We start from the raw sequence: 22,096 nt of genomic DNA on the forward strand, positions 1-22,096 counted from the left end.
TGGACCAATGCGGCAGCTCTGGACCCCACTGGATGGGCAGGAGAGGAAAGCGATGGAGAGGAAAACTGGGTCAACCCATAAGGGCCCCCCATCATTTGGGGGGGGAGCAAAGGGTCTTTTTTTTCAACCCGGCAGCCTTCCTTTAGGGTGGGGAGCCTAGACTCAGAAACGGGGCGTCCCTCGGGGACTGGCTGCAAACCCCCCCCCCCAGGCGGCGCCTTCCTGGAGAGAGAGAAGCGTTGCGCAGCCCAGAGACGCCGCATCTGGACACCGCTGGCCGGGCTGCTGCAGGGTCTCCGGCCGCCTGCAGGGGTCGCCCTTCACCGCTGCCCTCCCCCTCCCCGAGCCCGCCCGCTGCGCCCCCCTCCCCGCTTTTCCCTCCTCCTGCTCCGCTCCTCCCTTCCCCAAATTCCTCCCTTCCTCCTCCCGAGTCTTTTCCGGCCGGGCGCCGCGGCGTTTCCTCTGCGCCCCCATTGCGGCCGCCGCTGCTGTTGCTGTTGCTGTTGCCCGCTGCCCGCCGCCCGGCAGGACCCTCCGCCGCAGAGACCCCCGCCCGCTCCCGCCCTCCCTCCCTCCGGCCCCCGCACTGCAGCCCCCGGGCGGCCCCCGGACGGGTGAGGGGAGCGCGGGGCCCCAGCCGGACCCCTTGGATCGCCCCCTCCGGCGCCCCTCCCCTGGCCCATCAGGAGCCCTCCCTCCCCTCCCGCGGAGAGAGATGCTCCGTGAAGGCTCCCGGAGGTGGGTATCGCCTGGCTCTCTTTTCCCTTCCTTTTCCTCCTTTCTCTCTCCCTCTTTTTTTCTTTCCTTCTCTTTCTTTTCTCCCTCCCTCTCTCCCTCCCTCTCACAGATTTCTTTCCTTCCTTCCTTCTCTTCCTCCTTCGCTCCCTCTCTCTCTCCTCCCTCCTCCTTCCTTCCTCCTTTCTCTCTCTTCCTCCTTCCTTCCTTCTCCTTTCCTCCTTTCTCTCCCTCCTTTCTTTCCTTCCTTCTCTTTCTTTTCCTCCTCCGTCTCTCCCTCCCTCTCACGGGTTTCCTTCCTCCCTCCCTTCCTTTTCCTTTCCTCCTTCATTCCTTCATTCCTTCTCCTTTCCTCCTTCGCTCCCTCTCTCTTTCTCCCTCCCTCCCTTCCTTTCCTCCCTTTCTCTCTCTTCCCTCCTTCCTTCCTCCCTCCCTTCCCTTTTTCTCTCCCCTCCCCTCCCCTCCTTTCCTTTCTTTCCTTCCTTCCTTCTCTTTCTTTTTTCCCTCCCTTCTTTCCTCCCTCCCTCCCTCCCTCCCTCTCACAGATTTCCTTCCTCCTTCATTCCTTAATTCCTTCTTTCCTCCTTCACTCCTTCTCTCTCCTTTCCTTCCTTCTTTCCTCCCATTCTCTCTCCCCTCCTTCAATTCCTTCTGTTTCTCTCTCTTCCCTCCTTCCTTCCTCCCTCCCTTACCTTTTTCTCTCCCCTTCTTTCCTTTCTTTCCTTCCTTCTTTCCTTCTCTTTCTTTTCTCCCTCCCTTCTTTCCTCCCTCCCTCCCTCTCACACATTTCCTCCCTTCCTCCCTTTTCCTTTCCTCCTTCATTCCTTCTCCTTTCCTCCTTTGCTCCCTCTCTCTTTTTCCCTCCCTCCCTTCCTTCCTTTCCTCCCTTTCTCTCTCTTCCCTCATTCCTTCCTCCCTCCCTTCCCTTTTTCTCTCCCCTCCCCTCTCCTCCTTTCCTTTCTTTCCTTCCTTCCTTCTCTTTCTTTTTTCCCTCCCTTCTTTCCTCCCTCCCTCCCTCTCACAGATTTCCTTCCTTCTTCATTCCTTAATTCCTTCTCCTTTCCTCCTTCACTCCTTCTCTCTCCCTTCCTTCCTTCTTTCCTCCCTTTCTCTCTCCCCTCCTTCAATTCCTTCTGTTTCTCTCTCTTCCCTCCTTCCTTCCTCCCTCCCTTACCTTTTTCTCTCCCCTCCCCTCCTTTCCTTTCTTTCCTTCCTTCTTTCCTTCTCTTTCTTTTCTCCCTCCCTCTCTCCCTCCCTCTCACAGATTTCTTTCCTTCCTTCCTTCTCTTCCTCCTTCGCTCCCTCTCTCTCTCCTTTCCTTCCTTCTTTCCTCCCTTTCTTTCTCCCTTCCTTCAATTCCTTCTGTTTCTCTCTCTTCCCTCTTCTTTTCCTCCCTTCCCTTTTTCTCTCCCCTCCTTTTCTTTCTTTTCTTCCTCCCTTATTTCCTCCCTTCCTTCCTTCCCTCCTTCCTTCTTTCCTTTTATTCATTTTCTCCTTCTCTCTCCCCTCCTTCCATTCCTTCTTTTTCTTCCCTCCTCCCTCCCTCTCTTACTTTTTTCTCTCTCTTTCCTTCCCTCCTTTCCTTTCTCTCTCTCACTTCCCACCTTCTTTTCCTTCCTTCTGTCCTTCTCTCCCTTTTATTCCTATTTCCTCGCTCCCTCCTTTTCTTTCTTTCCTTCCCTTCCTTCCTTCCTTCCTTCACCTTCTTTCCTTTTTCTTCCTTTCTCTTATGTGTAAGATGACGACCCTTTTCCAATTCTCCCTCAGGGGACTGAAGGGGGGTACCCTCCCCCTTGGAACCTGCCTCCGTCGTCCAGAGGAGACCCCCAAGCCTGTCGCCAGGGCCCCCCCTGGCCATGTGCTGAAAGATGTCCCTCTCCAGGCTGAACAGTTTCACCAATGGCTTCCTGGAAGACCCCTCCCGGATGGAGGCGGCCAATGGGCCGGACATGGCCCAGGTTCTCAAGTGCTTGGAGATGGGCACCATCCTGACCTTGTTCTACCAGAAGAAGTCCCAGAGGCCCGAACGGAGGAGCTTCCAAGTCCGGCTGAAGAGCCGTCAGATCATCTGGAGCCGAACCCCTGAGAAAGTGGAGGGGGACGGTGAGTGCCGGGGCTTCGGGGCTGGTGGGAGCAGGAGAACCAACCCAAAGAAGGGACTGGCCCAATCTATGGAGGCCTCCTCAGGTGGGGCCTCCGGAGCTGTTAGGACCTCGCCTTCTGGAACTCCTGAAACCAGGAAGTCCAGGAAGGGTGAGTTTCCACACAGCTGTTGTGATCTTCCTTCAGAAGCAAAGGAGAAGGAGAAGACCTCGGTCTATCTCCCTTCCTGCCATTCTTCTCCAGAAGGTTTCCTCCTGGCCAGCAGGACCGATTCCACCATTCAGTGTCCAAGGGTGTGATTCCTTCCCATCCTGTCCACTGTCAGGATTTTTGGCTCTGGACTTTAGGTTTACCCAGGGGTCTGCAAACTTGGCTCTTTTAAGACTTGTGGACTTCAACTCCCAGAGTTCCTCAGCCAGCTTTGCTTAGTTGAGTTTGCTTAGCTTAGTTTGCTTAGCTTTGCTGGTTGAGGGACTCTGGGAGTTGAAGTCCACAAGTCTTAAAGGGACCAAGGTCGGAGACCCCTGGGTTAATCCTTTCGGGGGCAGAAAAGTCTGAATTGGCTGTAAACTATTGAGCCCAAAATTGATGCTGCTAAGTGAGGCATTTGTTCATTGCGAGTCATTGTATGCTCTTTCTTGCCACCGTCGTTAAGTGAATCACTGATAGGTTAGTTACCCCGTTGTTAAGTGAATCTGGCTTCCCCCTTGGCTTTGCTCGTCAGAAGGTCGCAATGGGGGATCGCGTGACACTGCGACCGTCATAAATAGGAGTCAATTGCCGAGTGTCTGAATTTTGATCACGTCGACCAGGAGGAAGCTGCAGAAGCCGTAAGCGTGAAAAACGGTCGTAAGTCCCTTTTTCCAGTGCTGTTGGAACTTCGAACGGTCACTAAATGAACTGTTGTATGTTGTAATGTGGGCCACTTTAGGAGGTGCGAACTTCAACTCCCAGAATTCTGGGAGTTGAAGTCCGCACCTCTTAAAGTGGCCCAGGTTGAGAAACACTGCTCTTAAAGACGGTCACTAAACAGACTGTTGTAAGTCGAGGACTCCCTGTACACCAGTCAGAGTTGTCCGATCGATTTTGGCCTGGGTGGATTCCTTATTTTTGTACACACAACAGAGACCGTATCTCACCCTATTTAAGCAGGAGGAAAGCCAAACTCAGTTCAGTTGTTTGCAAGGACAAACACACACATATCTCTGACTTCCTCGGATGTGATATGGAGGCAGTGTGCCATTCTCTGACAATCTTTGTGTGCCTTCTGAATCTGGCCTACAACCAGGGAAGAAAAGAGATTCATTTGCGTTTAATGATTTAATGTATACCTGTGTTTTAAAGCAGGAGTCTCCAATCTTGGTCCCTTTAAGACTTGTGGACTTCAACTCCCAGAGTCCCTCAGCCAGCAAAGCTGGCTGAGGGACTCTGGGAGTTGAAGTCCACAAGTCTTAAAGGGACCAAGGTCGGAGACCCCTGCTTTAAAGCAAGGATATCTGACCTTGGCCACTTTAAGACCTGTGGACTTTAATTCCCAGAATTCCAGAGGCAGACATGCTGGCTGGGGAATTCTGGGAGTTGAAGTCCACAAGTTAAAAGTGGCCAATATTGTAACCCTGTTTTAAGGAATCTTTCATTGCCTTTAAAAGAATACACAAAAGCCATTAAATTAGAGTTATAACTCTGCAAGTCAGAATAGAATCAGAATACAGCTGAAAGGAACCTTGGAGTTCTTTTAGTCTAGCCCCCTGTTCAAGCAGGAGATCCTTCAGACAAGTGGCTGTCCAGTCTCTTCTTAAAAACCTCCAGTGATGCAGCTCAGACTATTTCTGGTGGCAAGCTGTTCCTCTGGTTCACTGTTAGGAAGTTTCTCCTTAATTCCAGGTTGCTTCTCTCCTTGATGAGTTTCCATCCATTGTTTCTTGTCCTGCCTTCAGGTGCTTTGGAAAATAAATCAAATAAATTTATTAATACATTTAATACATTTATTAAGAATAAAAGACCCACAGGGAAATAATAGATTATTTTGCCTAGCTTGGAACACACATGGCAAACTTAAAACAGCAAAGAGGCTGTTAAGAAGATGTGGCTGTGTGAAATTCCCAGATACGACAACAAGTGATTAAAGATTTTGCAAGTGGTTTGTATTTTTTGCTTCCCAAAAATACTAACAGGTTTTGTACCTTCCCTGTAGGTCATTGTGTCTACCTGTATTGTGGCAAATTCATGTGAATGTTGCAGATTTGGTGGCACCCAGATTTCACAATTAGCTAAAGCACAGATAGTCCTCGATTTACGATGGCAATTGAGCAATTGTGCTGCTAAGGGAGACATTGGTTAAGTGAGTTTTGCCCCGTTTTACGACTTTTCTAGCCATAGTCATTAAGTGAATTGCAGCAGTTGTTAAGTGAATCCAGCTTCCCCCCTTGACTTTGCTCGTCAGAAGGTCGCAAAGAGGGAACACAGGACCCCAGGACATTGCGACTGTCATAAATATGAGCAAGTTGTCAGGTGCCTGAATTATGATCACGTGACCATGGGGATGTTGCAATGGTTGTTAAGTGTGAAAACCAAGTCATAAGTCACTTTTTTTCAGTGCTGTTGTAACTTGAAACGGTCACTGAATGAATTGCTGTAAGTTGTAATGTTTCTCAACCTGGGCCACTTGAAGAGGTGCGGACTTCAACTCCCAGAATTCCCCAGCCATCTGGCTGGGAATTCTGGGAGTTGAAGTCACCTCTTCAAGTGGCCCAGGTTGAGAAACACTGCTCTTAAAAGACGATTCGGAGTCTAGATGCGTGGCACAAGCGACACCACCTCAATGACGTCATAACGATGTGACGTCACCACAATAAGGCCGCACAACTCAAGTGACGTCCCCTTAAAGCAGGGGTGTCCAAACTTGGTCCCTTTAAGACTTTTGGACTTCAACTCCCAGAGTTCTCCCAGGACTTTGGGAGTTGAAGTCCAAAAGTCTTAAAGGGACCAAGTTTGGACACCCCTGCCTTAAAGAGACCCCCTGCCTAATTTGGTTCTCCAGCTCATTTCGCCTCCTGAAAAAGAGAGGCAGGGTGTGCATTCCTTCGCAGGGATGTTTCATTAACACAAAGTTGTGTGTTCTTTAAATAGTCAGGATGTTTGTTGTTATAATTGCTGCTCTGACACTCAGAAAATGGTGCATTTGAATCACGGCTAGTCTGTGGTTTGCCTGCCTAGTGCCATAATGGAAGGACGATGCCTCCCGCAAAGCTCGGCTAAACCCCGATTCGGTAGCAAATGATCCACGCTGCTGCCGTCTCAAGGCTTGTGAGAGCAACGCAGTTGTGTGAGTGCAGCTGTGGAGCCACCACGGCGTCGCACACATGCTGGTGTCGTTGGCAGGATGATACGGGGACAGTGCGCCACGTTCCTCCCTCCGTTGTCCCTGAGGCTGCGTTGCTTTCCTGTTGTCCTTTCAAAGTTGTGTGTTGCCGTTTGAAATTCCCTGCTCGCTCAGGCAGAGAGCTCGTCTCGTCCGGCCGGCCGGCTGGCTGGCTGGCTGGGGATGATGGGGGTTGTGGTGCAGCAGAGAGTCAGAGGTTGGTAGATTTGTTCAGGGGAATGCAATGGAGAGCTTGTGGGAGAATCCTCTCCTTTGGTTTGCCTGTAAGTCCAACGCTGGTCTTGCCAGATGCGTGGATGCCAATTTGAGGAGCCAATGAGAGAGTAGATGGTTTTTGGGATGGTTTTCCAGCTCCTTCCTTATGTCCTCTTGTGGACATAACAGAATAACAGAGTTGAAAGGGATCTGGAAGGTCCTTTAGTCTAGTCCAACCACCTGCTCAAGCAAGAGACCCTATAACATTTCAGGCAAATGGCTGCCCAGTCTCTTAAAAACCTCCACCGATGGAGCACCCACAACTTCTGGAGGCAGGTCGTTCCACTGGTTAATTGTTCCCACTGTCAGAAAATTTCTCCTTATTTCTAAGTTGCTTCTCTCCTTGATTAGTTTCCATCCATCGCTGCTTCTTGTCCTGCCTTCAGGTGCTTTGGAGAATAGCTTGACTGCCTCTTCTTTGGGGCAGCCCCTCAAACATTGGAACATGATATCATGTCACACCTAGCCCTTCTCATCTGAAGTTTTACAGAATACAGAATGACAGAGTTGGAAGGGACCTTGAAGGTCTTCTAGTCCAACCCCCTGCTCAAGCAAGAGACCCTGTACCATTTCAGACCAATGGTTGTTCAGTGTCTCCTTAAAAACATCCAGTGATGGAGCACCTACAACTTCTGGAGGCAACTGACAGTGGAACGGACTTCTACTGTCAGGAAGTTTCTCCTTAGTCTAGGTTGCTTCTCTCCTTGATTAGTTTCGATCTGTTGCTTCTTGTCCTGCCTTTTGGTGCTTTGAGAATGAGAATAGAGCTGGAAGGGACCTTGAGGTCTTCTAGTCCTACCCCCTGCTCAAGCAGGAGATCCTATACCACTTCAGACAAAGTGACTGCTTTGGAGAATAGGTTGACCCCCTCTTTCTTTTGACAGCCCCTCCAATATTGGAAGACTGCTATCATGTCACCTCTAGTCCTTCTTTGCATTAAACTGGACGTAGCCAATTCCTGCAATCATTCTTCATTAAGTTTCAGCTTCCATCCCTCTAAACTTCTTGGTTGGTCTTCTCTGCACTCTTTCCAGAGTCTCAACATCTTTTTTTACATCGTGACGACCAAAACTGGATGCAGGATTCCAAGGGTGGCCTTACCAAGGCCTTATAAAGTGTTATTAACGCTTCGCGTGATCTTGATTCCATCCCTCTGTTCATGCAGCCTATGACTGTGTTGGCTTTTTTGGCTGCTGCAGCACACGGCTGGCTCCTATTTAAATGATTGTCATGGTGTAGGACCTTGGTCCTTTGCACAGTAACTTAACTGCCCCCTGAGCAAACGGCAACGGGTTGCAAATTATCCCAAACCATCTGGAGACAAAAATCACAGCCACGTTTGCATTCAGACAACCTTATGCTGTTGTTCTATGACCAGGCAGTGAAAGTTTAGATTTCTGCTTCTTCTTTATGTCCCTTCAACACCGTTCTCAGGTTGAATAAATTGTCCGGGCTTCCCCAGGGATTAAAAACACAATTAATTTTTGCAGCCTGTCCCAGGTGAATCGAAATATCTACTAAATCAGGGGTCTCCAACCTTGGCAACTTTAAGACTTGTGGACTTCAACTCCCAGGATTCCTCAGCCAGCAAAGCTTTAGAACAGGGTCTCCAACCTTGGCAACTTTAAGACTTGTGGACTTCAACTCCCAGAGTTCCTTAGCCAGCAAAGCTTTAGAACAGGGGTCTCCAACCTTGGCAACTTTAAGACTTGTGGACTTCAACTCCCAGAATTCCTCACTCTGGGAGTTAAAGTCCACAAGTCTTAAAGTTGCCAAGGTTGGAGACCCCTGCACTAAATATCTTCTGGGTTTGGATCAAAGTTGTGTGTCGAGAAAGGTGCCCGCCAGGTGAAGTCTCGGTTTAAGTACAGGCAAAAGTGAATGGGTGCCTGAAGGCAAACACACTCTGGTTTCATTATCTCGCCCGCTTCCTCCCAGCCCACGGACCCGGCCCTGCTGGGCGCCAGGGCTGCCTGTGTGTCACACAAAGGGTGACTGTGTTTGTGGCTAAATAAATAAACAAGCGGGGTTTGGCAGCCGGGAGTTGTGAAGTGAGATTCACGTATAAGGCGAGCGTCTGCCTGGTTCCCATTGCGTCAAACCTGTCACAAAAAGCCCTTTTCCTCATCATTTTAGATCTGGCGAATCTCTTTTATTTTTTTCTGGCCAGGAAGGATCCGTGTAGATTGGTGTTTTTGCAAAGTTGGCCACTTTAAGGTATATGGACTTCAATTCCCAGGATTCCCTAGCCCACTCGTATTGGCTAGGGGGAATTAACATAACATAATAACAGAGTTGGAAGGGACCTTGGAGGCCTTCTAGTCCAACCCCCTGCCCAGGCAGGAAACCCTACACCATCTCAGACAAATGGTTATCCAACATTTTCTTAAAAATTTCCAGTGTTGGAGCATTCACAACTTCTGCAGGCAAGTCGTTCCACTTATTAATTGTTCTAACTGTCAGGAAATTTCTCCTTAGTTCTAAGTTGCTTCTCTCCTTGATTAGTTTCCACCCATTGCTTCTTGTTCTACCCTCAGGTGCTTTGGAGAATAGTTTGACTCCCTCTTCTTTGTGGCAGCCCCTGAGATATTGGAACACTGCTATCATGTCTCCCCTAGTCCTTCTTTTCATTAAACTAGACATACCCAGTTCCTGCAATCGTTCTTCATATGTTTTATCCTCCAGTCCCCTAATCATCTTTGTTGCTCTTCTCTGCACTCTTTCTAGAGTCTCAACATCTTTTTTACATCGTGGCGACCAAAACTGGATGCAATATTCCAAGTGTGGCCTTACCAAGGCATTATAAAGTGGTATTAACACTTCACGTGATCTTGATTCTATCCCTCTGTTTATGCAGCCCAGAACTGTGTTGGCTTTTTTAGCAGCTGCTGCACACTGCTGGCTCATATCTAAATGGTTATCCACTAGGACTCCAAGATCCCTCTCACAGGTACTACTATTGAGCAAGGTACCACATATACGGTTCTGGGGGTTGAAGTCCACGCATCTTAAAGTTGCCACATTGGGCAAACACTGGTGTAGATATCAACATAGCTTCCCTTTGTTTATCTTTATATAACCATCAGGAAAGGATTCCTGCCCTGATAAAGTTAGCATCCATTTGATTGACATTGCAATTAGAAATAAATAAATAGTCTCAAATACTGCAGAAAAGACAATCATCTCCCCTTCTTCTTTCAGGATAAAGACCTAGTTAGCAGCTCGCTGTTCTTTTTAACAGAATAACAGAGTGGAAGGGACCTTGGAGGTCTTCTAGTCTGACCCCCTGCTCAAGCAGGAGACCCTATACCATTTGAGACAGGTGGCTGTCCAGTCTCTTCTTAAAAGCCTCCAGTGATGGGGCACCTACAACTTCTGGAGGCAAGCCGTTCCACTGGTTAATTGTCCTCACTTTCAGGAAATTTCCTCTTAGTTCCAGGTTGCTTCTCTCCTTGGTTAGTTTCCATCCGACGCTTCCTGTTCTGCCTTCAGGTGCTTTGGAGAACAGGTGGACCCCAACTCCCCTTTGGGGCAGCCCCTCAAATACTGGAACGAAGAAATCCACACGCCTTCACTCTTTCTCCCCTCGAAATAACGGTGCACGAGGCGTGATCGCTCGGGAAGTTCTCCTGCACAAGCGCTTGACGTGAACGGAAAGTCCTTCCGTCAGAATTCTGCTGTTGTGCAGAAGGAGCCTTCCTGAGAAGGGGAGGGCTGTGGCGAAAAAGGGGGAGGGCGCCCACACCGTGTGGGCAGAAAAGGCCACTCTGCGAGCAAGGCTTGTGCGCAGGGGTCAGGAAGTAGCGCCTTCTATGGCAAAAGGGGAGGGAGGGAGGGAGTCCCCCTCCCCTCCCAGGACATGCAAGGTGATGTGCTGCACACTAGTCCGGATGCACATGGTGCCATGGGGGCTTCCTCTTCCTGGCTGGCTGCCCTCCCCCTCCCCTTGTTCCTGCCAGAGTCCATCCAGAGCAGCTGCTAATGGAAAGAGGGGGGAGGGTTGCTAGGCAGGGTTGGCTAGTTGACTTTAGGCCGATCCCCAGGAGGTTGTGAGTTCTAGTCCTGCCTTAACCATGAAAACTGGCTAGGTGATTTTAGGCCAATCACCAGGAAGGTGTGAGTTCTAGTCCCGCCTTAGGCATGAAAGCTGGCTAGGGGCCTTGAGGCCAATCACCAGGAGGTTGTGAGTTCTAGTCCCGCCTTAGCCATGAAAGCTGGCTAGGGGCCTTTAGATCAATCACCAGGAGGTTGTCAGTTCTAGTTCCGCCTTAGCCATGAAAGCTGGCTAGATGATTTTAGGCCAATCCCCAGGAAGGTGTGAGTTCTAGTCCCGCCTTAGCCATGAAAACTGGCTAGGGGTCTTTAGATCAATCACCAGGAGGTTGTCAGTTCTAATTCCGCCTTAGCCATGAAAGCTGGCTAGATGATTTTATGCCAATCCCCAGGAAGGTGTGAGTTCTAGTCCCGCCTTAGCCATGAAAACTGGCTAGGGGCCTTTAGATGCCTCGAAGAAGAATCTCTGGGGGTTTTTTAATAGGTTTTTTAATAAGGGGCTTTTAAAGGGGGGGAGGGGATTGACGGGTAGGGGGAGTGACCCGTCGGGGAGGGTATGTCCAGTCCCAACGCGGGCTCACGACACTATTTCACTTGGTCCGAAGACGGGGCGGGAGGGGATTGTACAGAGCGGAGAACATTATTCCATCTGTACGGTGAGTGGGAGGGGCAGATATGGCGGAGGCAGGGGGCCGTATCGCTCTTTGGGAGCACGTGTTCGATGTTTAAAAGCGATCACGTGCTCCGGCCCCCCAGTCCTCACTCGTTCCCCGGATGGTCAAGACCCTCAGAGCTTGGGTCTTAGGCTGATGCTTTGCAATGCCCGGTCCGTGGTTAACAAGGCTCCCCTGATTTGTGATCTTATTCAGAGGGAGTCCGCGGACCTTATGGGCATTACGGAGACCTGGTTGGGCACAGAAGGGGGTGTACCCCTGGTCGAACTGTGCCCTCCGGGTTTCCGTGCATTCCATCAGCCGAGGACCCAAGGTAGGGGTGGGGGGGTGGCGGTTGTGATTAAAGAAAGTCTGGAGCCGAGGGAGTCCACTGTTCCTCAGATAGCTGGCTGTGAATCCCTCCTTGTGAAGTGGGGCCACCGGAATCAGATGGGGCTGTTGATCACGTACCTGGCTCCTTGCTGCGTGACTACAGCCCTACCTGAACTGCTAGAGGTGCTTGCTGGCGTGGCGGTGGAGATCCCCAGACTACTGGTCTTGGGGGATTTCAACCTGCCATCTGCCGGCTTGTCGTCGACGGTGGTTCAGGAGTTCCAGGCCTCCATGACGGCCTTGGACCTGATTCAAGTAACTGATGGCCCTACACACATTGGGGGAGGCGCTAGACTTGATTTTTATCTCTGGTCAGTGGGTAAATGATCTGGATTTAGGAGATTTAGTGAAAGAACCGTGTCATGGTCAGATCATTTTCTTCTTCGCCTAGACTTTCAGACCGCCACCACCGCAGGGAGACGGAGCCAATGCGTTGGTTCCGCCCGAGGCGCCTGATGGACCCGGAGAGGTTCCTGACGGAGCTTGGGCCGCTTCCTGAGGATCTTACCCACGGCACGACTGAAGAACTGGTTGCGGCCTGGGAACGGGCTGCGGCTGGGGCTTTGGACCGTGTCGCGCTTTATGCCTCTGACCCGCGAGATCTCAATTGGCTCCTGGTTTTCCGAGGAGCTGAGAGAGATGAAACGCCGGAGAAGACGCCTGAGAGTGTTTGGAGGTCTAGCTGTTCCGAGGCTGATCGACACTAGTGAGGTCCTTTACTAGGACCTACCTAGTGGCAATGAGGGAGGCGGTTGCCTCACGCTTCCACCCTCATTGCATCGGCAGATAACCGCCCGCCGCCCAGCCTGGGTGACCTGCCCTCCTCCATCAAGAGGGACGGGATGACCCTGCAGGGACGAGCTGAGGAGTTTAACGGTTATCTATACGATAAAATCGCTCAGCTTCGGGATAGTTTGGACCAAGATTGCGATGATCCAGCCGGGACGACAGAGACGCCTTGTTGAGGTTATTTGGGATGAGTTTGATTCTGTGGCTCCGAGGACATGGACAGGTTGCTGGGAGGTTACATGCAACTACATGTTTACTGGACCCGTGCCCTTCCTGGTTAGTGCTGGCTGCTCAGGAAGTGACACGAGGCTGGCTCCAGGGATTATAAATGCTTCTTTGATGGAAGGGTTTTCCCGCCGCCTTGAAGGAGGCGGTGGTGAGACCTCTCCTCAAGAAGCCTTCCTGACCCAGCTATTTTGAGTAATTATCGTCCAGTCTCCAACCTTCGCTTTGTGGCGAAGGTTGTTGAGAGTGTGGTTGCATGGCAGCTCCCCGGCACCTGGAGGAAACTGTCTATCTGGACCTGCTCCAGTCCGGCTTCCGACCCGGTTATAGCACGGAGACGGCTTTGGTCGCGTTGGTGGATGACCTCTGGAGGGCCAGGGACAGGGTTGCTCCTCTGCCTTGGTCCTATTAGATCTCTCAGCGGCTTTCGATACCATCGACCATGGTATCCTGCTGCGCCGGTTGGAGGGATTGGGAGTGGGGGCACCGCTTATCGGTGGTTCTCCTCCTATCTCTCTGACCGGTCGCAGACGGTGTTGACAGGGGGCAGAGGTCGCCCCGAGGCGCCTCACTTGTGGGGTGCCTCAGGGTCGATTCTCTCGCCCACCCTGTTCAACATCTATATGAAGCCGCTGGGTGAGGTCATCAGTGGTTTCGGGTGAGTTATCATCTGTCGCTGATGATACTCAGCTGTACTTTTCCACCCCGGACCACCCCAACGAAGCGGTCAAGTGCTGTCCCGGTGCCTGGAAGCTGTACGGGTCTGGATGGGGAGAAACAGACTCAAGCTCAATCCTCCAAGACGGAGTGGCTGTGGATGCCGGCATCCCGGTACAGTCAGCTGCATCCGCAGCTGACTGTTGAAGCAGTTAGTGGCCCCAAAGGAGGCGGTTCGCAACTTGGGTGTCCTCCTGGACGGACGGCTGTCTTTGATGAACACCTGGCGGCCGTCGCCAGGAGGGCCTTTACCAGGTTCGCCTGGTTCACCAGTTGCGCCCCTCCCTTGATCGGGATGCCTTTTGCACGGTCACTCACGCTCTGGTTACGTCTAGGCTGGATTATTGCAATGCTCTCTACATGGGGCTGCCCTTGAGGTGCACCCGGAGGCTGCAGTTAGTCCAGAATGCGGCTGCGCGAGTAGCTCGTGGCTCCCACGTGACATCGCTGCTCCGTAGCTTGCACTGGCTTCCTGTGGTCTTTCGGGTGCGCTTCAAGATTTTGGTAACTATCTTTAAAGCGCTCCATGGCTTAGGACCCGGTACTTACGAGACCGCCTGCTGTTACCTTTGCCTCCCACCGACCCGTGCGCTCGCACAGAGGGTCTCCTCAGGGTGCCGTCCGCCAAACAGTGTCGGCTGGCGGCCCCAGGAGTAGGGCCTTCTCTGTGGGGGCAGTGGCGCCTGGAATGAACTTCCCCGGTCTCGTCAAGTGCCCGATCTTGGACCTTCCCTCGTGAGCTCAAAACATATTTATTCATTAAAGCGGGACTGGCATAATTAGTGATGTATTTTAATTGGGGTTTTAATATTTTTTAACTTTTTAATTTAAATTTTAATAATCGGCCTTTAAAATTTGCTCTTTTTAATTGTTGTTTTAAACTGTATATATCTTTGTTTTTACTTTGGCTGTACACCGCCCTGAGTCCTTCGGGAGAAGGGCGGTATAAAAATTTAATAAAATAAATAAATAAATAATAGATCAATCACCAGGAGGTTGTCAGTTCTAATTCCGCCTTAGCCATGAAAGCTGGCTAGATGATTTTAGGCCAATCCCCAGGAAGGTGTGAGTTCTAGTCCCGCCTTAGCCATGAAAACTGGCTAGGGGCCTTTAGACCAATCACCAGGAGGTTGTGAGTTCTGGCTAGGGGACTTTAGGCCAATCCCCAGGAGGTTGTGAGTTCTATTCCCGCCTTAACCATGAAAACTGGCTAGGTGATTTTACACCAATCCCCAGGAAGGTGGGAATTCTAGTCCCGCCTTCCCAGATCTGCAGAACGGAGGTGTCATTCGCTGTCACGACAAACTCTTCCCTAAAGTCCCTATTTTTATGATCTCGTGAAATCCAGAGGGGGGGGGTTTCACCAGAGCTTCATTTCCCCCCCCCCACCCACATCTCAAGCACAAAGTCCAGAAACGGCTTCCAAACTTTCCTGAGCCGTAAATGCAGGAACGCATCAGCGTCCCCTTGGACAACCGAGGATGTTTGAGGTGGGAAGCCGTGCCAGACGCCATAAAAACCTCTCCAAGTCCACTCCATCCTATTTATAACGCTGGAGTGAATAAAATTTGCCCCCATTTGCAGCTGTGAGTCATCCAGAGGTTCTGTTGATCCTCGGAAGTGACCCTTCTGAGAAGGGGGGGCGGAGGGGGGGCTGTTTCTAAGGCCTCGTTTCCTTTTTTTTTTTTTGCAGACAATCCGTCATTTGGGCCGATCCCACCGTGTGGGCAGGAAAGGGCATGGCTGTGCCAGCGTCTCGCAACAGCAGAAATATCTTCCGGTCTCTTTTCCATGCTACCCGTCCACTAATCCGGTTTTCACCCACTCCCTTTTTTATTTTTATTTGTTTGTTTTCTTTTGCAATGGAATGGTTTGGGGAAATGCCAGCCCAAATATATCCTCCCCTTGTGCCAGAGAGAAAAATGCCAGGACGAGGGGCAGCTGGTTTGGCGAGTGACACGCTGGGAGAGTTGAGAATTTGATGGGCACACGGATAGTCCTGGGCATGTAATCACAATGGTGCCCAAAATTTATGTTGTTAATTGAAATGTTGGTTAAGTCAGTTTTGCCCCATTTTGCAATCTTTCTTGCCGCAGTTGTTAAGTGACTCACTATAGGTCTTAAGTTAGTAACATGTTGTTAAGTGAATCATGGACCTCGCTTGTCAAAAGGTCGCAAAGGATGATCATGGGACGCTGCAACCGTCATAACTGTGAGTCAGTTGCCAAACATCTGAATTTTAATCACATGATCGTGGTGGTCTTCACATGGGTCGTAAGTGTGAGGAACGGTCATAAGTCACTTCTTTCAGTGCCGTTGTGACTTCGTACAGTCACTAAACAAATTGTTGTAAGTTGAGAACTATCTGTATAAGAGAGGGACAGGGGTTGTTTGAATTCTTTATTCTTTATTGGCCAAGTGTGATTTGGATGCACAATGAATAGAATAGAATAGAATAGAATAGAATAGAATAGAATAGAATAGAATAGAATAGAATAGAATAGAATAGAATAGAATAGAATAGAATAGAATAGGAGTAAGAATAGAATAGGAGTAAGAATAGAATAGAATAGAATAGAATAGAATAGAATAGAATAGAATAGAATAGAATAGAATAGAATAGAATAGAATTTTTTATTGGTCAAGTATGATTGGACAGACAAGGAATTTGTCTTGGTGCCTATGTTCTCGGTGTACATAAAAGAAAATACCTTCATCAAGGTACAACATAAGCTCTCAGTGTACATAAAAACAACAAAGTGATAAGGCATAGATCATAAATCATAGTTACAATCATTAATCATAAGATACAAACACTAAATGATAAATCGTAAGGTACCAACAGAAGAAGGTTGTCAAGAAAGTGAGAAGGATAACTGCAATTGTTTGTTTGTTTGTTTATACAGCATCTATTTTTACAAATAATTCAAGAAAAGGAACATATCCAACAAACCTTCTTTCTCCTGTTTCCCCTAAAATAACAACCCTGCGAGGTGGGCTCAGAGAGAGGAACTGGCCCACATTCACCAAACCAGTTTTCATCCCTCAGGCAGAACTAGAACTCACAGTCTCCTGGTGATTAACCCAAAACCACCCAGCTGGCTTTCATGCTTAAAACAGCACTAGAATTCACACTTTTCCCCTAAATCACCTTTTATGTCTAAGGAGGGACTAGAATTCGCTGTCGCCTGGTGATTGGGCCAAAGTCACCTGGCTGTCTTTCAGGCCTAAGGTGGGACTAGAACTCATCGTCTCCTACTTTCTAGCGCAGCGGTTCTCAACCTGTGGGTCGGGACCCCGTTGGGGGTCAAATGACGATTTGCCAGGGGTCGCCTAAGACCATCGGAAATATGGGAAATATACTTGCGAGTCGAAGAATCGCGCTCCAATAGTTGACGCCACAAGCCAGCTGCAGGCTCTTCAAATCGCTAGCCGAATTCGGCTTCAGGCGCGATGAATTAAAAAAGAGAGAAATCTTTGCTGTGATGTCTCCCTCTCAAGCCAGCTGCAATCACTCCCAATCGCTAGCCTAATCTGGCTTCAGGCACCATAAACTTAATAGGGGAGGAGTCTCCGCTTTAATGCCTCCGTCCTCAAGGCAATCGCAAGCAGTTCAGATCGCTAGCCAATACGGCTTCAGGCGCGATAAATTCAAAACGAAAATAATTTTACGGTTGGGGTTGCCACATCGTGGGGGATTGTATTAAAGGGGTCGCAGCACTATAAAGGTTGAGAACCACTGTTCTAGCCTCTTGCCTTAATCACTAGACCAACCGAGCATGGTTGTACCTACCATATTGATTGATTTTTTTTTTTTTACTTTTCAACCCACCTTGAGGGACCTTGACTGCTTTCTAGCCATTTGTCCTAATGATCCCTAACTTAAATTATTTTTAAGAGCCGAAGGAATTTGCTGAGGAATTCAGTCCCTTGGATTTAAATGGCGCTTAGTTGTGAGTCGACACATTTTCCATTCCAGGGGCAATTCTATGCAATTTTCTGAAATCACCTTTCTCCTTGTGCTCCTTGTGTTCTGGGGAATATTTGAATAAAGACTTCCCCTTTTCCTTTGAATTGGGGAACGTTAACCGTTGATCCCAGACAATTGTTATTGATTACTAATTGCGGTCCTTGTATTTATTTCCCCTCCATGCTGCCCAAAGCGGTTTGCAAAAGAGGGCACTTTAAAAAAACGGGACCTTATTGGGATAAAACGGATGACTCAAGCAAACTTCGAAAAATCCAGCTCATTTAGAAGAAACGCCAAAAAATAAGTCAAATCATCGGTATTCTTAGGCGGTCTGTTTTTCTGCAGTTTGCAAGGGTGCTATTTACAGAAAATCTCGTCTCTAGGAAATAACTACTAACTACTGATGGGGGCTCAGATAATGGAGGGAGAAACTGATGCAGGAAAAGGGGAGGGGGAGGGGGATAGATGTGGTCTTCTGGACCAGGGGTCTCCAACCTTGGCAACTTTAAGCTTTGCTGGCTGAGTTGAAGTCCACAAGTCTTAAAGTTGCCAAGGTTGGAGACCCCTGTGTCGTGTCCCACTCCTCCGCTGACGGCCGGGTCGGGGAAATCCGAATCAGGCTTGCCTCTGCAGCTCTGCCAAAGTCCTAGCAAAGTTCTCAAGGCAGGCAGGAGACCAGGAAGTGACTTCAGCAATTCAAGGTAGACTTTGCCTGACTCAGAGAATGCCAGAAAGCAGATCCTTTATATAGGCCATGGGGTGTGGCTCCATGACTCAGCACTTATCCAGGCCTGCCCCTCCCTTCCTTTTGCTGACGCCGCATCTCAATTCTCCGGAAGCAAGGATCTCTCCAGGCTCCAGCTGTTGGCAATTCACATTCCTCAGGCTCACATGCTGTGGGGGAGGGGGGGTCTAGTTGCTCTGTTTGCCTGGGCATGGAGCCAGGGCTGGGGCCTGGAGGCATGCCAGGACATTCCTCAGCGTTCGGCAGGAGATAAGAGGGACCCGGCTGCGGGGAAAGCGAGCGAGACACAACACCCTGTTCTAAAGCTTTGCTGGCTGAGGAACTCTGGGACTTGAAGTCCACAAGTCTTAAAGTTGCCAAGGTTGGAGACCCCGGTTCTGGAGGGTCTCCCAGATTGTGGGGGTGGGAGGTGGGTTTCATTCCTACAAAAGTTTCTCTCCCAAATGCAGAAATTGTGCCGGGTTCCTTCATGCATCTCCTGAACCTCAGAAATTAGGAAATAACAACAGAATAAGAAGGGAACTTGAAGGTCTTCTAGTCTAACCCCTGCTTGAAAAGGAGACCCTATACTATTCCCCAGACAAGTGGCTGGCCAGACGTTTCTTGAAAACCTCCAGTGATAGAAGCAGCCACAATTTCTGGAGGCAAGCAGTTCCACTGGTTGATTGTTCTCACTGTCAGGAAATTTCTCCTTAGTTCTAAGTTGCTTCTCTCCTTGCTTAGTTTCCATCCGTTGCTTCTTGTCCTGCCTTCAGGGGCTTTGGAGAATAGGTTGGCCCCCTCCTCTCTGTGGAAGCCCCTCAGATATTGGAAGATGCTGTCATGTCACCCCTAGTCCTTCTTTTCATTGTTTAGACATACCCGATGCCTGCAACCGCTCTGTTTGTTATTATCCAACCATGCACCAGATCCACTGGAAGATTTTATTATGAAACCACATGGGTAGCCGGATCAGAAACTGCTCGTAGGATGCAGGATTGTGCCCATTTCCTTGACATACACAGCACCAAATGTTTTCTGCATCTCAAATAGATTTCTGAGAAATTAAGCAGGAAGTGACCAGATTTGTGATTTGTCCCAGGAGGATAAAAAGCAGCAGCTTTGACCCCAAAGCAGTGGGTCTTATTTGAAAGCATCTTTGTGGGGGGGGGGCAGCCAGATTTACACACACCCCGCCCTCCAACGAGGAGCAGTAACCGCTGAAACAAGCCCTTTGATGATCGGGCTTATGTTTTACCAGTGTTGAGGTTCCTGGTCCTCAGTGTTTTCATGCAGGATGGAAGGAAAAGGACTGTTAAAGAATTGAGGATGTTTGGGGTCTGAAGAAGGGGGCCCTTGTGTGGTTATCTTAAAGGGAGGGGGGTATCCTGCAGCCAGAGCTCTTTGTGCCTTTGAAAATCTCGGTTTTTTTATAGCTACAACCACAAGGAGTGAAAATCAATTTTCCTGCCAAAGCTTTAATGGAAACCTTACGTCATTAAGTGCCTACAACACAGACGGCACAAAGAATTTGAACTTTTTGTCTCCTGAACTGGGGGGAAACTATGTCCCTGTTTGGCATGGCCTTCCCAACAATTGTGGCCCCTGCCTGTCCCCCCAGAAAGTTAAACGGAACCCAACTCTAACTTGTTCTGAAGTGCCACCTTCCAGTTCCAAGACAAATTCCAAATCTTTTCCTTCCTTCCTTCCTTCCTTCCTTCCTTCCTTCCTTCCTTCCTTCCTTCCTTCTTTCTTTCTTTTTTCTTTTTTCTTTTTTTCTTTTCTTTTCTTTTCTTTTCTTTTCTTTTCTTCTTTCTTTTCTTCTTTCTTTTCTTCTTTCTTTCTCTTCTCATCCTCTCTCCTCTAACATCCTTCCTTCCTTCTTTTCTTTCCTTCTCTCCTTCCTCCTCCCTCTCACATATTTCCTTCCCTCCCTCCCTCTCTCCCTCCCTCTCACATATTTCCTTCCGTCATTCCTTCTTCTTTCTTTTCTTTTCTTTTCTTTTTTTCTTTCCTTCCTTCCTTCTTTCCTTCTCTCCTTCCCTCCCTCTTTCTTTTTCTTTTTTTCTCGTTCTCATCCCTCTCTCCCTCTAACATCCTTCCTTCCCTCCCTCCCTCTCCCTCCCTCTCACATATTTCCTTCCGTCATTCCTTCTTCTTTCTTTCTCTTTCTTTTCTTTTTTCTTTCCTTCCTTCCTTCCTTCTTTCCTTCCTCCTCCCTCCCTCTTCCTTTTTCTTTTCTTTCTCATCCTTCTCTCCTCTAACATCCTTCCTTCCTTCCTTCCCTCCCTCCCTCTCTCCCTCCCTCTCACATGTTTCCTTCCTTCCTTCTTCTTTCTTTCTTTCTTTTTTTTTCTTTCCTTCCTTCTTTCTTTCCTTCCCTCCTTCCCTCCCTCTTCCTTTTTTCTTTTTCTTTCTCTTTCTCATCCCTCTCTCCCTCTAACATCCTTCCTTCCTTCCTTCCTTCCTTCCTTCCTTCCTTCCTTCCTTCCTTCCTTCCTCCCTCCCTCCCTCCCTCCCTCCCTCTCCTTATCGATCAACATTCCTGTCACCTGGAGATGCATGCCAAAAACAGAAAAATTAAAATACACAGGTTGTTAGAAAAGATGATAGGGAAACATGGATTTTAAACCATGAAGTGTTTAAAAGCATTTATAAGCAAAGTACAGCAGCGAGGATTATATTCACACAATATTGGAAAAAAGAAACACCGTGAGATGAAGAGATAATTAGGAAGATACCAGATCGTGCAGAAATGGATAGATTTACATTGAAAATTAAACAGAAAGAAGACACAGAATATTATCAGTCATGGCCTTTATTTTACCAATGGTTGGGAAAAAGGGTTGGAGATTAAGAATGCAATCTGTATTGTTACACAAATTAACTATCCAGACAACATGATATTTATTACGCACTAACAAATGTAAGCAATAGAAAATCAATAAAATTTATTTTTTTAAAAAAACCCAGAAAAGTTAAGACCTAACTAAGCATGAGTTAGGAAATATTTGAATCCTCTTAAAACAGTTTCAAAAGTCTCTGATTAAGAAGGCTCCATTGTAGTCCATCCCATCCGGAATGCCCCAGATTAGCGGAGGCTGGGTTAAACTTTATTGTGGAGCAAGAAAATAGCCGGAAGGAAGGAAGGAAGGAAGGAGGCACCGATGAGCAGAAGGAGAGGGGAAAGAGATATGGGGAAGGGGACAGATAAGATGCAGGAGGGGAAGCAGATGGAGAGGGCAGCTGCGGATATGGATCGGTTGGCCAGTTGTACCAGGTGACCTGGAAAAACTTTGGAGAACAACTTTGTAGTGCCCACAGCTTTATTGCTCCCTTCCTAAGCTGAAACGAGAGCATCTCTGCAATTACAGGGTGTGAAGCCGAAACAATTCTACAGAATAGCAATCGCAATAGTACATAAGACTTATATAGCGCTTCCCAGTCCTTTCCAGCCCTCTCTAAGCGGTTTACAGAGTCAGCCGCTTGCCCCCAAACAATCTGGGTCTTCATTTGACCCACCTCAGAAAGATGGAAGGCCGAGTCAACCTCGAGCCAGTGAGAATCGAACTGCTGGCAGTGGGCAGAGTCGGTCTGCAATACTGCATTCTAACCACTGCGCCACCACGGAAACCGAATCTTTCTTACACATTTAGTAATCAAAACCTTTTGTGCATTTTGGTTTGCTGGCCTAGATGGGGTTCCCAGGGCCCCCCACTTTTGAGAAGGGATGTGGCCCTGTATGGAAATTTGCCTGATCGATTTCTGTTGTTATCCTTCTGGGACGGTGTGAGATTTTACTCGCTCCTAAAATCCTGTGGTAAATGCGAGCCGGTTGCCGAAGTACCCAAAATACAATTACATGACTCGGGGTGTGTGTGTGTGGTGTGTGTGTGTGTGTGTTATGTGTGTGCATGCATGCACATGCATACATCAGTCCGTCTGTCTCAGAATGTCAAAAACGAGTCCAAAGTACTTCTGGGGAGGACCATCATAACTTCAAACAGTTGCTCAGCAACCAGTTGTTAAGCGAGGACTACCTACATACAGCTGTGGGCAATGCCCCTCTCTTATCTGACTGTTCCATAGGGAGCATC

General features: G+C 48.8%; 1 protein-coding gene across 8 annotated transcripts in view; it reads left to right on the plus strand.

The window, feature by feature from the left end:
- Positions 1-709: 709 nt before the first annotated feature.
- Positions 710-22,096, plus strand: part of LOC131196239 (1-phosphatidylinositol 4,5-bisphosphate phosphodiesterase gamma-1-like) — a 142,695-nt gene continuing 121,308 nt past the window's right edge. For 5 of the 8 annotated variants that reach the window (XM_058178785.1, XM_058178784.1, XM_058178782.1 and 2 more), the window contains exons 1-3: positions 710-738; positions 2,503-2,838; positions 14,999-15,085. In XM_058178785.1, the coding sequence (XP_058034768.1) occupies positions 2,604-2,838; positions 14,999-15,085 (322 nt within the window). In that variant the 5' untranslated portion in view covers positions 710-738; positions 2,503-2,603. Of the gene's footprint in view, positions 739-2,502; positions 2,839-14,998; positions 15,086-15,114; positions 15,518-22,096 lie in introns of those variants that run through there. The other 3 variants (XM_058178783.1, XM_058178788.1, XM_058178787.1) reach the window with 2 other exon arrangements.

The sequence above is a fragment of the Ahaetulla prasina genome, chromosome 3 (assembly GCF_028640845.1).
Source record: "Ahaetulla prasina isolate Xishuangbanna chromosome 3, ASM2864084v1, whole genome shotgun sequence".
NCBI classification, from domain to species: Eukaryota; Metazoa; Chordata; class Lepidosauria; order Squamata; family Colubridae; genus Ahaetulla; species Ahaetulla prasina.